General features: G+C 39.1%; 1 protein-coding gene across 1 annotated transcript in view; it reads left to right on the forward strand.

The window, feature by feature from the left end:
* Nucleotides 1-15,903, forward strand: part of GRK3 (G protein-coupled receptor kinase 3) — a 163,133-nt gene that overhangs the window by 95,668 nt on the left and 51,562 nt on the right. Inside the window, exons 4-9 of the mRNA XM_021666189.2 lie at nt 1,170-1,271; nt 3,542-3,616; nt 7,254-7,315; nt 10,434-10,485; nt 12,254-12,345; nt 15,573-15,672. Of these exons, the coding sequence (XP_021521864.1) occupies nt 1,170-1,271; nt 3,542-3,616; nt 7,254-7,315; nt 10,434-10,485; nt 12,254-12,345; nt 15,573-15,672 (483 nt within the window). The remainder of the gene's footprint in view (nt 1-1,169; nt 1,272-3,541; nt 3,617-7,253; nt 7,316-10,433; nt 10,486-12,253; nt 12,346-15,572; nt 15,673-15,903) is intronic.

Consider the following 15,903-nt stretch of genomic DNA (forward strand, 5'->3'; position numbering starts at 1 on the left):
CATGTATGTACCTATGCAACAATCCTGCATGTTCTTCACATGTACCCCAGAACCTAAAGTGCAATAAAAATATATATAAAAATAAAAAAAATTTAATGATGATACAATGGACTTTGGGGACTTGGGGGGAAAGGTGGGAAGGGGGTGAGGTATAAAAGACTACAAATAGGGTACAATGTATGATGGTTGGGTGATGGGTGCACCAAAATCTCACACATCACTGCTAACGAACTTACTCCTGTAACCAGATACCACCTGTACCCCAATAACCTGTGGAAAAATAAAAATAAATAAATAAAGAAAAAAAAGAAATCTTCTTTTCCAAAAGGAAGTCATATGTGATAGTCTTCCTGCCAGTTTCCTATTTCCTTTATGTTTTCATTCTCTTCTTGTCTTTTGGATTAAGTGTTTCTGTAAAGAAACTGGGAACAATTCTGAGGTCTAGGACCTTCTGTTATCAGCTTAGAGCATTGGGAGCCATTTCCACATGAGGCAAATATTTCTGAAGCACATTTTTTTTATTTAGTTATTTTTAACACCATCCAGGTTACCTTTCCTGAATGCAGCCAAATACATGATTTGAAGTCACCTGTCTGTTAATACTTTTATAGTGCATGTGAGGTTCCAACCTGAAAAGCCAGTGCTTTCATCCGTGGGTTAATTCCTTTCTAAAATACTTATTTGCTTTAGTTGATTTTTGAAAAATCTCTTTGCAGGAATTCTGGCAATAAATTTTTTTCCTCCTTGTAGTTTTGGAACACTGCGTTGAGTGAGAACAATCCCTATCATAACTCCTAGGACTGAATTACAGCCAAATTGAAATGATCTGTGCTTTGGAGAGGAGAATTGGCAAGGATGCATGGTCTATGCTTCGTGTGTTGTAAGATAATTGTAACCATGGCAGTGGTGTGTTTCCTATATTATGTTTCTACATTTAAGTGATGAGAGTCATCATAGGGAAAAAACTCACTTGTATGTTTCTAGTTGAATTTAAATTATTCCAACTTCATTATTACAACATTAGAAGTAGCTGTTTCCTGTGGAATAGCCGGTTCAGTAATTTGCTTTATCTCATGTGCAAGTGGTTTCTGCCTGGGCCAGTAATATATTTGAATAAGGCAGGTTTCCAGGAAGACATAACCTAACAATGATAACTTTAAAAAACCTAGATAAAAGAATATGAAAAGCTTGATAATGAGGAAGACCGCCTTTGCAGAAGTCGACAAATTTATGATGCCTACATCATGAAGGAACTTCTTTCCTGTTCACATGTAAGTATTTCTTCTTATTCTATTACTTTAGTACTGATGAATATGGGACCATGTTCAGTGTTTCCAGAATGGAAGTAAAACAGTAGAAAGGTTTAAAATTGAAAAATGCATGCCCAGAACGGAACCCATTTCTTCTACTTCGTCGTTTGTTTCATGGTAATATTAGCATGACATGTGTTGCTTCATGTAAGTTTATTTTATTTCCAAAAGCTGATACTTTCACTGCAAAAACTGATGAAATAAAATTGCTAATTTAGATCAACTAAAGAAACGGTTAGTTACAATTCAAGACATTCTAAAGGAAATTAAGCCTTATTATTTTAAATTGCACTATACTTTAACAATCAAGCTAATCAACTATTGAGAAATATAAATTTTAAATGGTCTCTTTGAATGAGTAAGGTGGCTTATAAACATTATGTTAATTTTGTTTGTTAATAGTTAAATAGCAATTGAAAGTTTTTTTTTTTTTTTTTTTTTTTTTTGCTTGTAAATCAGATAAACAATCTAATTTGGTCATTAGGATAAACTATGTTCCTAGGAAATTACTCTACCAGGAGTAACTGGAATAATTAATAATGAAAATTTACCATGTGATGTCTCTACCTTAGGAATATTTTCCAAAGGGTGGCCTGACAGTCCTGGCCTGCTCTATCAAACGCAGTAGCCACTAGCTGCATGTGGCAATTTACATTTCACTTTAAATTCACTAAAGTCACGTGGGAGTAAAAATTTAATACCTCAGTTCCTCATGAGCCACATTTCCAGCGCTCAGTGGTTACATGGGGCTAGTGGCTTTTGTACTGGATGGCACAGATACACAACACTCCCATTGTCGCAGAAAGTCCTGCTGGACAGTCCTGTTGGACAGCACTGGTCATGGTGATGGTATATTTTTGATGCTTTTGTATTCATTGTTTATTTACAGTTCTTGCTTACATTTGTGTAACTGTGGCATGCACTGCTGTCTGTTCCTTGGACCCACCTGGCTTGGTGAAGGAATTTCTGGGCTAGGACTAATTGTTGCTACTCCATGCCTTGCTGCCTCACTAGGGAAGGACTGAACCCTTGGAGAATGCCAGATGTTCAGTGGGAAAGCCTCTGTAAATTTCGTTTTTATGTAGTTCAGCAATTTAGAGAGTGTTTATCCATATGATGGTATTTTTAAGCCTTTCTTCTTATTGTGCGTTATTAAAGAAGACACAAATTTGAAGTTCTGAGTGGGGAGGATATCATAGTAATTCTTTTATTTTTTTGAGACGAAGTTTTGCTCTTGTCGCCCAGGCTGGAATGCAATGGTGCGATCTTGGCTCACCGCAACCTCCGCCTCCCAGGTTCAAGCGATTCTCCTACCTCAACCTCCCTCTGAGTGGCTGGGATTACAGGTGTGCGCCACCATGCCTGGCTAATTTTGTATTTTTAGTAGAGATGGGCTTTCTCCATGTTGGTCAGGCTGGTCTCGAACTCTTGACCTCAGGTGATCCACCCGCCTCAGCTTCCCAAAGTGGTGGGATTACAGACATGAGCCATTGTGCCCGGTCACCATTGTAATTTTTATCGGTGGAAGCGCCATTGTTTTTGCCCTCGTTTCCCTCTCTGTGGTTACAGTAAGACTTTCCTTAACTTAGAGCCTTTTACCACTATGGCTTGACTTTGGAATCCTGACATGAATTCTTAGGGTTTTTTTTTGTGTGTATTTTCTCTTGTATAGTGGACATTTTACATTTTTAGAACCCCATTATCAGTTTGTTGATGGATGTATGCATTTAGGACCCAAGCAATCCTCCCACTTCAGCCTCCAGAGTAGTTAGGACTACAGGTGCACACCACCATGCCCGGCTCGTTATTTTTATGGAGATGAGGTTCCACTATGTTACCCAGGCTGATCTCGAACTTCTGGGCTCAAGTGATCCTCTTGCCTCGACCTCCCAAAGTGCTGGGATTACAGGCATGAGCCAGTGCACTCGGCCTGATAATAGGATTCTTTGCCCTTTATTATCAGAGTGTTCTTGAACCCTTCTGGAATTGCATAATGTCAAACCCTGCACTGGTCATTCTTCTGGGCATGTATCTAAGAACTGGATGCCCAGAGGAACAAGCATTTGCTGGAATTGCCTCTAAATACTCAACAGATTTTTAAAGAATGTTAATATAATTACCATAGTTACTATTTAGTAATTGCTGTGTTCAATTCATCTGTCATGATATTATATAACATACACAGGTTTGTTAACATTTTATTAAAATATGTTATTTTTGACTTTTGATAGCCTTTCTCAAAGCAAGCTGTAGAACACGTGCAAAGTCATTTATCCAAGAAGCAAGTGACATCAACTCTTTTTCAGGTAAGATAAAATCATTCCGAAATACATAGATAAACTTTGTTTAACACTTGGCTGTGGTGACATTCTTTTTGCCTGTGGGAATACACCAGAGGACTTGCTCTGTAAGACTGTGTTCTAATCTGGAGCTTTAATGGAACAGTTTGAGTTTATTATCGCTTGCCTTCTCCTTGCAAAGTGTGCTTCTACCAACATGCTTCATAAAGCCTTTTCTGAAAAAAGGCCACTAGAGCTTTGTAGTAACATTATGTTCTAGAAATCAGTCAAGATAAGACATCAGAGAAGAAAGTTTTTTCCCATTTGATATTCCAGCACCTGATGAGCAAAGACTTGACAAGATTTATTTTGTAGTGCCAGGCTGTTGATACTTGCTGTGATTATCCTCTACGGGAAATACGTTTTATTTTCAAGATACAGGAGCAAATGTTTGAGTGATCTTTGAGTCATGGGAAATTGTATTTTACCTTGGCTATTCATGTCTTGAACACAATACAGTCATATAGGTTTAGATGATAAGACTTGGAAAATCAGATTCACAACTAATAGGTCTATATTTGCCATTCTTTAGATGAAATGGTTTCACTTCCTCCCAAAAGCCTTTTCCATCCTGTGTTTTTTATAGAGATGGCAGTGGTTTACAAGGCCAGTCAGATTCTCAAATGAATAAAGTGCTTTTCATGTTTCTGTGAGATACAAGAATAGGAAACAATGTCACTGAGTAATATAGTGCTTTTAATAGATGAAAATAATCACCTCATCTTTTTCCTGGTCATTTAAGGGGAGGTAAGCTGAATGGATTTAATTATTCAGCAGAGCAAATATTGATTTGACAGCTCGTTTAGATAGCAACAAATTGTTTGATACCTTTCTGTGACAATAATTGATTAGATGGACTTTCATAAATGTCATAGCTGTCTGGATAGTAGGGGGTTATAAGCTTGGGTTATAGGCTCTGAAATTCATTGACATGAGGGTTTGAATCCCAGGGCCATAGCTGGAGGACCGGGTAAGCTTCTACACCTTCCTAACTTCAGTTTTCTCATCTGTAAGGTGGAGATGACCCTGTGCTCTCCCTCAAAGGGAGGTGAGGATTCAGTGAGAAAGGGGCACATGGGTTGCTTTGTACGGGGCTGCCTATCACTGTGCTCCACAAACGTTACCTAGGATCACACGTCTCACAGTCAGAAAGTGCCATGTGAATATCTGCTTTTTGCTGTCTCTGTGATATTTGAGTGTCAGAATTTCAGTTTTCATCTGACTTTGTCGTGGTACATAGACAGCCTTATACTCAATTACATTTAGCATTGCTAAACTATACCTCATAATACATGAGTTTTACAAATCTGGTTTTAGTTTCTACTATAACATAAATAACATTGAAAAAAAATTGTTCCAGTTGAGATATAGAGACCACTAGGATTCTTTTCATACTTTCCAAAAGACTTTCATTTAGGAGCGATTTCTTTCATATATCTTTAAAAAAATACTTTATTGATTTGTTCATTAAAAAATTAGTGAAAATAATTTTCTGGCTAAATGGATATAGAATGGGTATTATTCTTGTTTCAGAGGTGAAGAAAATATTATGAAGTTTATTAAAATAAAGAGTGTATCAGTACAATTCTGTCTCATGTACTTTCAGAGCATAATGACTAAAGTATAAATAGAAGTTATGTGTCTGAATGTCCTGTTCACAGAGAGGTACATTAACCAATAAAGTCAGTTGAAGTTCATAGTAAAACATAAATGTTCTTAAAGTAAATACAAATTCTTTTTATTAAATTCTTTTTGTTGTAAGATTGTCTTTAGAGATACGTAAGTACATAGGTCCTTTGGCGGCAGGCTTGGGAGGGGCCATGGCTTGTGCTTGGGTGCCTAAGATGCACTGGGTCCTGAGCTCAGCTCTCAGCATTCTTAATCTTGTCAAATTCTCATGACAGCCTTGCAACTTAGATACGACTGTCTCCTTTACAGATTAAGGAAACTGAGGATCAGAGAGGGGAAGAAGTCTGCTCGTGATCCCACTCTTGCACTCTGGCTTTTGTACTCCTTAGCAAGCCTGTCATGGTTCCCTCTGTTGAAAAGTGGTCACGTGGTATATTCTATGTAGTCAGGAATTCCCAGTGACACTCGTCTTTTACTTTATTAGCAGAAAGTAGGGATGTTTGATCAAGTATGAAAGAAAAATATTAATTGACACAATAGTTTTTATAAATAGAAAAATCTGTGATATATAAATGTAGCCTTTTCTTAGATCTTTGAACATGTGAACTATTTCATCTCTTGAACCTCTGGAAGCTTGTCAAGGACTTGGCTGAGAGATGTTGTGTGTTTCCTGGGGTCATAGGATTTCAGAGCTGGAAAGAACTTCAGAGAGAGATAGTTTAGCTTCCTCTTTTACCACGAAGGGGACAAAGTCCATGTGGATTTTGCAACTAGCTCTAGCGCTTTCCCCAGGACAGGGATAGCTCTGCAAGTTGGCATAGACTGGCTCACGCCCCACCACCGGTTGCCCGCCAGGCTAGCATCCTTTCTGCTTGCAGGAAGCAAGGCTCCCAGAAGGACTGCAGCTGCCTCCCAGCCCATGTTTGCTTCCTGTGGCTTCTGCAGACTTCCTATTCTCGTCGCTTGGTTTGTACTGTTCCATGATGTAGTTGTTCTTTTCTTTTTTTTTTTTTTTTGTAAACTTTCAGGATGGTCTGTCAAGACATTAAAAAGGTTAAATTTGGATCATTCAGTGAGCTGAGGGTGCCAGAATGTTTCCCAAAACTAACTGATTGACTCTGGGCTGACCCATGACATATTGACACTTTGTATTTTTATATTTCTTGATTTTAAAAGTTCATCACATGGAAAAGGAAAGCTGATGCTGTTTATTCAGTAATGGGTAAAGTGGCATGAAGTTGAATAGATGGTGGTTGTTCTCCATGAGGGGACGAGCGCTGTGCATGTGAACCAGGAGCCCTTAGCCCCAGTTTAGCCATGGACCTTCTCAAAGACCTTGGGAGTGCAGCTGCCTGCAGTCCAGGAGCTTTACATGCAAGATGAGGTGTGGGATCGGATCGTCTCTCCCCTGTGGTTATCTTAATGACTCTAAGAGATAGAAAATCAAGAAATAAAACAGCTAATTAAAAAAAATTTAACTCCATGGATCTATTAGCTTTGAGTTTAAAAAACTCAATGCAGATGCTTTTACTAGCTTACCAGATGTGCCACATAACTTGTGGGGCCCAGTGCCACGTGACAATGCAGTTTTCCTCGTACAGAAGTGATTAAGAATTTCAAAATGGCAACAACAGAGCTTTAAACCCAGCACCAGGCTTTTCTGAGTCACATCTCCCATGAAGCGAGCTCTGCTCATGTAACAAGTGTTTATGATTCGCCAGGAGTCATATTAGACAGTAGGAATACAGTGGCAAACAGGGCAGACCTCTCCATCTTCGTATCATCAAGTGGTGTAGATAAATATTGAGGAATCCATTAGTGAGTGTTAGACAGACACAGAGAAGGGCAGGTACCAGGCACGATGCCATGGGGAGTGCATAATTGGGAATTTCACTTAACCTGAGTCTCATTGGTTTGTGTTTTTTTGATACGTTCTGATTCATTCAGTGTGGAATTTCTTTTCCATCTCTTCTAGCCATACATAGAAGAAATTTGTGAAAGCCTTCGAGGTGACATTTTTCAAAAATTTATGGAAAGGTATGAAACTTTATGCATACATATACAAGTTTTTACTGTGTATGCGTACCTCATTTTATGCCATAAATGCTGTCCCTAAAATGTGTGTTAATTATTCAGCAAATATTCATTGACTGTGTACAGTGTGCCAGGCTTTGTATTAAACTATTTCCTCAGTACTTTACATTATAATTTTAGGGTTTGTCTATCTTAACATCTCTTTGATCTTCAATTTCTTAGCTTCAATATGATCTAAAGTATAAATACACTGAGGAACCTCAATTTTCAAAAAGTATCTTATTGGGAGACTTTTGCTAATAATACAAACTTGACTGTAATTTATCCGACTCATTTGCTTGGATTTTGGAATCATGTCTCCCAAAGTAGGACAAGCCTGAACTTGATTCCTTATGTAGTAATAGAATTTAAGGACAGAGGTCAATGTCTGTTTATGATCGTATATATCATTAGATACCTAATAAATATGCCCCTTGGTTACTCAGACTATAGAACATGTTTATCATATAATGTTCTGTAGTTTTTTTAATGACATGTATAAAAACATCCAGCTCATACGCTTTTCAGGCACCGACTGGTCAGTTCTTCAGTTTTTTGAGTATGTCTCTGTGACAGTACACCACTGAAATCAGACCTTGTAAAACAGAAACTGCATTGACGCTGACTTGACTTTATCAGCTTGGCTAATTTCTAGACAATATGCATGATGATTATATCTCACGCTGGAGCTTTCGGCAGCTGCTCCGTAATTGCACTTGAAGAACAAACGCTGCTTTACTATAGTTTCCTTCTCCATGTACTCACAGAACTAAAGCAATTAAAAAGAAAGTTGTGTTGCAGTTCTGGAGTCCAAGAGATAATTTTATCCTGGAGTAGAGTCAGTATGTTGGGAAACTAATATTCATACAAATGACTACACACTTCTGAGTAGTAGCAGAAACTTTGCCAAAAAGCGCCAGCATCAAATGGAGAGGGTAGGCTGCTGGCTGAGGGCTGAGTGGCAGCCAAGTCCTGGGCCATCTCTGTGGCTGTTGGTCGTAAAATCTGACCTTTCCCAACTCTTGGGTAAACCCGTTTTGTGTGATCCTCAGGGGAGAAGGGAGAGAGGGGGATGGTAATTAAAAGCAGGGATGAGGTTCTCCCGTGGATATTTTATAACTTCGCCATGCATCCTTTCACTTGGAACCAGGCTCACAGACACCGTGGTTTTCACTCATTGAGCCAGTCATTTCATATCCTCACAGTAAATGCAAATGATGCTGTTTGCATCATTTAAATAAATTATTTTTAAAGTTGATTTGTTAATTTTTATCAAATTAGAAAACAAAATTCATGTCAGGAGATAAGTTTGGAGCTTTGATTTTGAAAAGCACAGGGACCCTATCCATACGGTCATGTAGCCTTTGACCTCATCGGGACTGGGCACGTGAAGGGCCTCACGGAAAAGGCGATGTTTCCATGGCCACCCGGGTCTGATAGGTCTGATAGTAAAGAGGGGGCCATCAGCAATGCAGGGCCATGTGCAATGTCTCCCCACCTTCCCTGAGGTCCAGGCAGGGCTGCGGGGCTGAGTTCCAGGCGAGGCCGAATTGGAGAGGACAGTGGAGGCTTTCTGTCTTCTAGTTGAGAGCTCTGAGCCTCATTCAGGCAGTGAAGTTCAGTTGCTCAGCAGGACAACACTGAGTCAGGAATTAGAGTTAAAAACATTGATTCTGCCCCACCCGTACTGCCTCCCAGGCATTTCTGTGTCTTTCACCTCTGATCTTCTCTCTGAGATCCTTTTAAGTCATCTGCAAGGGCTCTGGCTACCTGAAGCCCTTAATTGTCCAGCTCTTTCCTTTGCCACAGTTCCCCTCCTGTCAAAAGTGCCCCACTCAGTAACCAGGCATTGATTGGGAATAGCACTCAAATAACCCCCACGGAGACAGGACTGACGGAGCCTAGATACTCAGGGCCATCTGTACTTCCTAAAGAGGAACTTATAACAGTAAATTCATTCTTAGTGGGCAAAATATGTGGGCACTTCCCTCTTCCTTGTTTGTTAACCCTCCTCAGCTAGTTGTAAAATATGTCAGATTACCATCCCCCATCACCAGCTCTGGACTCCAGAATCTGTAAGAAGAGAGAGAGTGAGCTAGCCCAAGAAACCAAGCGCATTTCGAAGACCAGTCATAGGTTTATAAATGCCGAGTGCACCCAAATGTGGTTTTGCCTTTTAATTGCACCATGCTTTTAAAAAATAGGTTGCAATAACTCTTAGGAACTCTCAAAATATAATTTTAATTTACCAACTTCATTAGACATGTCAGGAGGATCAGTGAAAACTCTTTGTGAGTCATTTTAGATTCATTGAAAATAAAGATGCTGTTGTAATTGCAACTGTTCCTCTGCTTTCGATTTTTTTTTTTTTTTTTTTGAGACGGAGTCTCACTCTGTCGCCAGGCTGGAGTGCAGTGGCACGGTCTCGGCTCACTGTAACCTCTGCCTCCTGGGTTCAAGCGATTCTCCTGCCTCGGACTCCCATGCTTTTGATTTTTAATTTGATTATTAGCCTCAGAAATATTTGTTAAAGATCCTTATTTTTAAAAGGTCTGTTGGTCAGGTGTGGTGGCTTGCCCCTGTAATCCTAGGACTTTGGGAGGCTGAGGCAGCAGGTAGGACCTCAAGACCAGCCTGTGCAACATAGCAACACCCAGTATCTACAAAAATTAAAATTAAAGAAGAATAGCCAAGTGCATGCTGTGTACCTGTAGTCCTAGCTGCCTGGGAGGCTGAGGTGGGAGGATCACTTGAGCCTAGGAATTGAGGGTTTTAGCGAGCTAGGATTACACCACTGCACTCCAGCCTGGGCAACAGAGTAAGACTTCATCTCAAAAAAAAAAAAAAAAAAAAAAAATGGTTACCATAGCATATGACAAGTAAAGAAGAAGCATGAAATCTTTCATTTGAATCATGAAATAAAGCCATGAATCCTGTCAAATGCACTGTGAAAAAAGGTTTGAGAAACTTACTTTATTTGAGAAGCAATCCAAGTAATGCCATTCTAATCTGTCTTACAGTGTTTTGTAAATCCAGTGAATTTAATATTTAACTTTTGAGTAATTATTTTATTCTCTTTTAGTGACAAGTTCACTAGATTTTGTCAGTGGAAAAACGTTGAATTGAATATCCATGTGAGTATCATCTTTTTCTTTTTTTTCTTCTTTTAAATAAAAACTTCTTCTGGCTTAACTTCATGAGAAAATACTTTATTCTGGAACATACTCCCAGAGGGTACACTGCCCAAACAGATGTCTGTCTTACAGCTTTAAATACTAAGCATTCACCCTCCCATGCTTTGTTATAAACAACTGGAGCTTTAGTTCTTTTTCATATTCATATGAGAATATGTTTATGTAAGAAAGGATATTTTAAGCAGTAATTGACTCTTTAACAAAAATAGTAGTAAAAATACAAATCTTTTACTAATATAACTCCTTCATGTCCTTGCCTTCTGCCATTCTTATAAAGTTCCTTTTCTTTTTCTTATTAGTAGATGTAATAATACAAATTGGGTGTAATAATACAAATGATGATATCTTTTATCATACCAAGGCTTCGTCTTCTTTTTAATCATTTCGAGAGTGATGAAAGCAATCTTCCAATACAAGCCATGTTCTAACACATCATCTTAGTGGTTCATCTTTAAGTTTTTATTTTCAGTAATTCTTATTGCATCATCCTTATTGCAGTTTTAAAATGCACACATTTCTTTGCACAGTCTTTCTTACCTTCTGTTTTACATTCTCTCTTCACATAGGCTTGCAATTGGGCAAAATCATCAACTGGAATTTTTATTTTTTTTTTGAGATTTTTACTTGAATGTATTGTTGGAAGAGTTTTTTTTTTTTTTTTTTTTTTTTTAAATACTTGATCTTCACTAAAAGGCCAAGAAATTATCTTTATTTTTTTAAAATTTTTAACCTCCTTTTCTTAGAAGCAAGAGGCAATAACACATACTCTAAAAATTCCTTATATCTGCTCTGGGTCTTTTATACACTTTTGCCTCAGGAGAGACCCTGTGCCCTTGTGGACTCTGAGAATCAAAACATGAGGGCTGTGACCCAAATGCAGGTTTCTATATGATATTTTAAGGTCGTTTGGGGGATCCCTTAAAGAATCATACCCTTAATTTGCCAGGATATGTAAAGTAGTAGATATTGGCTGTTGTCTTACGGCTTCTCACGTGAAATGTCAGATTCACTGTCTGTCGTTGTACCATTGAACACTATTAAATCTAACGATGAAATGGGGCCTTACTGAGATATTATTGACTAAAGGCAAGTGTTTATGAATACGGCCTCTGTATGTACTTTACTCACATTTAGCCTTGTTTCATGCTCACAAGGCCAGCATGAGTCCTCTCTATTCACTGATGTTATCAATAACAAATTCACGTGGCCTTCCTCTGCTGGGTTTCTGGATCATATGGCCTCGTATTACGAACATGTAGCTGCTTCTGACATGGACTCTCATTTTTCGACTCTTGACAGTTCGTGGAAACATTGGATAGCACCCAAACATTAGGCTTTGGAGTCGCTGAGGCTGCTTTTCATTTTGATTAGACATTTCACATTCACTTGTCTTCGAGGTCTACATACTGTAATCTGGGATTTGTGAGAGTGGAGAAACAGTTCGGCTTAGTTGGTTCCACTCCACATCTTCCCTTGTGCCTCCATTTGGTGCCTCCTGTACCCAGGAGGTGGAGCTGAGGGAGGCTGTTAAAAGTCTTGCCACCCCGGGGCATCTCATCCTTCACCTTAAATAATCAGTCATGAAAAGGGTAGATCCCTAAGTCAGATTGCTATTTTAATTACTGTCTGTGTTTTGCATGAAAAAAATCTTTCTAACACTATAGTTTTATGTAATCTTAAGTTTTCATTTTGTGTTTGGATCTCCCAGTTGACCATGAATGAGTTCAGCGTGCATAGGATTATTGGACGAGGAGGATTCGGGGAAGTTTATGGTTGCAGGAAAGCAGACACTGGAAAAATGTAAGCTTTCAGCACTCATATGTTTTACTGGCACTATTAAGATTTTAATATTCGCACTAAAAGAAAATTCCTGTAGAGAAATGTGGAAGCCTATGACATTTCTTTCATAGTACTTTACCTCCAAAAGAAATAGGCTGTGTTTTGTGAAGTGCAGTGAATGAATAAGCTGGAACCTCCACCTCTTAGGGCGAAATGGGAAGTTAAACCATAATCTTGTATCCTGTGCCCACCATGGTATGGATGTGGGTCCAGGGATCCAGAGGTGAACTAGAAGGGATTCTTGACAACCATGGCATGCTATGTTCAGCCTGCCCATCAGATCATATGACAAAGAATTGTTCACTTTGCAAAAGAGAAACATTCTCTTTTAAATAAAGACTCACCGATGATTAAGTGTAGGCAGTGGTGGCATTTCAGATGCTGGTTTCCTGGATCAGTAGCTGGGGTGGTGAAGAGGAGGAAGCCCTGCAGACAGTGATCACTGATCGTGGGCTCCCTCGCTCACCTTGGTCACTTTTTTCCTGGCAGGTCAGCATTCGGAAACTAAGTGCATCTGAGCTGGGTAGAAGGGTCTTCCGGAAAGTAAATGGTGTTATTCTTAAGTGCGGGGGGGAAATATACTTTTTTAACAAAAGTAGTTTAAGACATATTTCCGAGAGTGAAAGAGAATGGAAAAATAATGATTTGATAGACCCAGAACTACATGTTTGGTTAAGTGCCAGGCGTGTTAGAGCAGCGGGCATGGTGGAGTAGCGTAGTGTGTGAGGCTTGGTTATAAAGTAATTGAGTCGGTGGGAGAAGGGGTGCTTGTGGCCCCCTAATTCAGTGCCTGCCTCTAGTCAGCCTCTGCTCAGGCACTTCCCGGGATTGGGAGCTGATGGCTTTCCCAAGCAGTCCTTTCCATTCTGAGACAGGTCCAATGGCTGATACGTTTTTTGGGGACTGAAATTTACCTTTGTTCATTTGTACACATTGGTCGTCTTTCTGCTTTGGGGGCCTGGGCAGGGTGAGCCTGATGCCCGGCACTCAGGAGTTTAAAGTCTGGGGTTGTTCCCAGGCAGTGTAGCCTAGGGATCCAGAGTAAGGCTCCTGGCATCACACCTGCTATGTGAAGTTCTTCCTCCACACTTTTTGCCTTGGACAAAGTTTGAGACCTCTCTATGCCTCCATATCCTGGTCTACAAAGTAGGAATAGTAAAAGTGCCTTGTTGTGAGAAACAAATGAGATTAGACGTGGGCAGGCTTTCGGAAGGCTGCTTACTGTGTGGTGAGTACTAGGAAGTAAGAGTGTACTGAAATGCAGTCCTCTACAGCCCTGGTCACTTTCTCATGGAAGAATTCTTTCCCATTCTGTAGTTGTACAGTAGACTCTGATCCTAAACGATATACTCTGCTCGCTGCTTGGCACAGTTCACTAATTTCTGCTAGTTTTGCTTCATCATTGTATTTAGAAAATCTAGTCAGACACTTGATGTTATAGAAGAAAATAATATCAACTTATCTCTTTGTACACATTTACTATTTCACATAACTTTCAAAAACAGCCAGTGGATAGTAAATACTCTTCTATTTTATAGATCAAGTGTAGACACTTCTCAGGAGCCATATAGCTAGAAAGTGGTCAAGTCTTAAGGTCTATGAAGCCTGACTTATATCTATTCTTGTCACCAGGCTGCCAGTTGCATGTGCACTGGCCCTGTGAGCCCATGGGTGAACCACCGCATGCACCCCTAGGAGCCTGTTTAGATAGCTCTTTCATACCTTCTAAACAGAGGCCCAAGAATGCACTTGCTTCCCAGAGGCCCGAGGCCTGTGGTTATCTTCTTTGGTCTGCAATCGAAAGGTTTTATTAAAAACCACCAGGTGCAGTGGCTCATGCCTGTAATTCCAGCTATTGAGGAGGCTGAGATAGGAGGATTGCTTGAGGACAGGAGTTCAAGACCAGCCTGGGCAACATAATGAGACTCTCATCTCTAAAAATATTTTTTAAATTAACTGGGTGTGATGGCAGGTGCCTGTAGTCCCAGCTATGCTCCAGCTAGTCTGGAGACTGAGGTGGGAAGATTGCTTGAGCCCAGGAGTTTGAGGCCGTAATGAGGTATGATCTTACCACTGCACTCTAGCCTGGGTGACAGAATGAGACCCCATCTCTTAAGAAAAAAAGAAAAGAAACTCCACTATGGAAGAGAGTGGTGATACAGGTAGTGTAAAACATTTTGAAAAGTCTTTTAAATAAAAATAAGATATTTAAAGAACACATTGCTTCATGTGTTTTTAATATGGGATCCCACATGTAAGCAAATTAATGTCTTGTCAATTGATTTGCTGTAAGAAATAGCAAAGTGGATACAACACCAAATTTGAACATTTATCTCTGTTTTTATATGACTTAAACATGATAAGTTATGATCAACAAGAAAAAAGTAGATTTTCTGCATCCTATTATACTGAGACTGTGTCCATGCTGCATATTTGGGCCAAAGGAAGTAGTCCATCAACTGGGAATTTATAATTATACACAAGAACTTTCAGCCTGTGAAACGTGTGAAAACACTTGCAAGAATTCCCTTTTAGCCTTCTGTTGTCCTACCAAAAAAGCTTCCTGTTTTCAATAGATTATGCCACCTAACTTGTCTATATTTTCTTAATAGGAGTTCGTTCCAGGTTTTTGAAAATCTTAAATTGCCGATTGGTTCTCCTCAATTGATTTTCATCAATGATAGTAGAAAAATCTCATTGATTCTTTGTATTATTTAAAATGTCATAACTTAAATATCAAAATTAAACATAAATCAATAAAATAGCATTTTAGGACATGCTGTTTTGAATCCATGCCTTCCCTTTCCGTTTTGTTGATCATCACTGTTTTAGATTCTTAACCTCTGCAAACTCATAAAAATTGACCCCTGCTGAATTCACAGTTCCTAGCTGCTAAATACATACATGTGCCCCCATTATCAGTCATAATAACATTTATTAATGTCTATCTACTTTATTATGTATTTAACTGGGACTTCTATCCATCAAATGATACAAATATCTTAAGTATTGCTTGTTTTTGTTTTCACAATACATGCAAAGTGAAAATATTGCTTGCATGGCGCTTGGGTATGACTCTGTTTCTTTTACACATGGGGTTTAGAAACTTTCCCCAGTATGACATGTATTGTTTGAATTAGTCTAGATATATTTATGGCATAGATTTTTCAATAAATTTATGTTTCTAGGTATGCAATGAAATGCTTAGATAAGAAGAGGATCAAAATGAAACAAGGAGAAACATTAGCCTTAAATGAAAGAATCATGTTGTCTCTTGTCAGCACAGGGGTAAGTATTCAATTTCCAGCATTTCTTTTAAAAATGTTGTTTGTTTGTTTTATAGTAGGATGATTTATTATGTTTTCTTCTAGCTGATGACAAGGCCAGCGAGTTCTTGGGTGGGTTGGAATCTGATAGTATCTCTTTATTTGATTTTGCAAGTTAGAAGAACACCAGCAACCTCCATTATGCACACCCATGGCTTCTCCCTTCAGTGCCCATGTATTTGTCCTTGACTTC

Source organism: Aotus nancymaae, unplaced genomic scaffold (assembly GCF_030222135.1).
Source record: "Aotus nancymaae isolate 86718 unplaced genomic scaffold, 86718_ANA_hifiasm-v0.15.2.pri h1tg000076l, whole genome shotgun sequence".
Classification (NCBI taxonomy): domain Eukaryota; kingdom Metazoa; phylum Chordata; class Mammalia; order Primates; family Aotidae; genus Aotus; species Aotus nancymaae.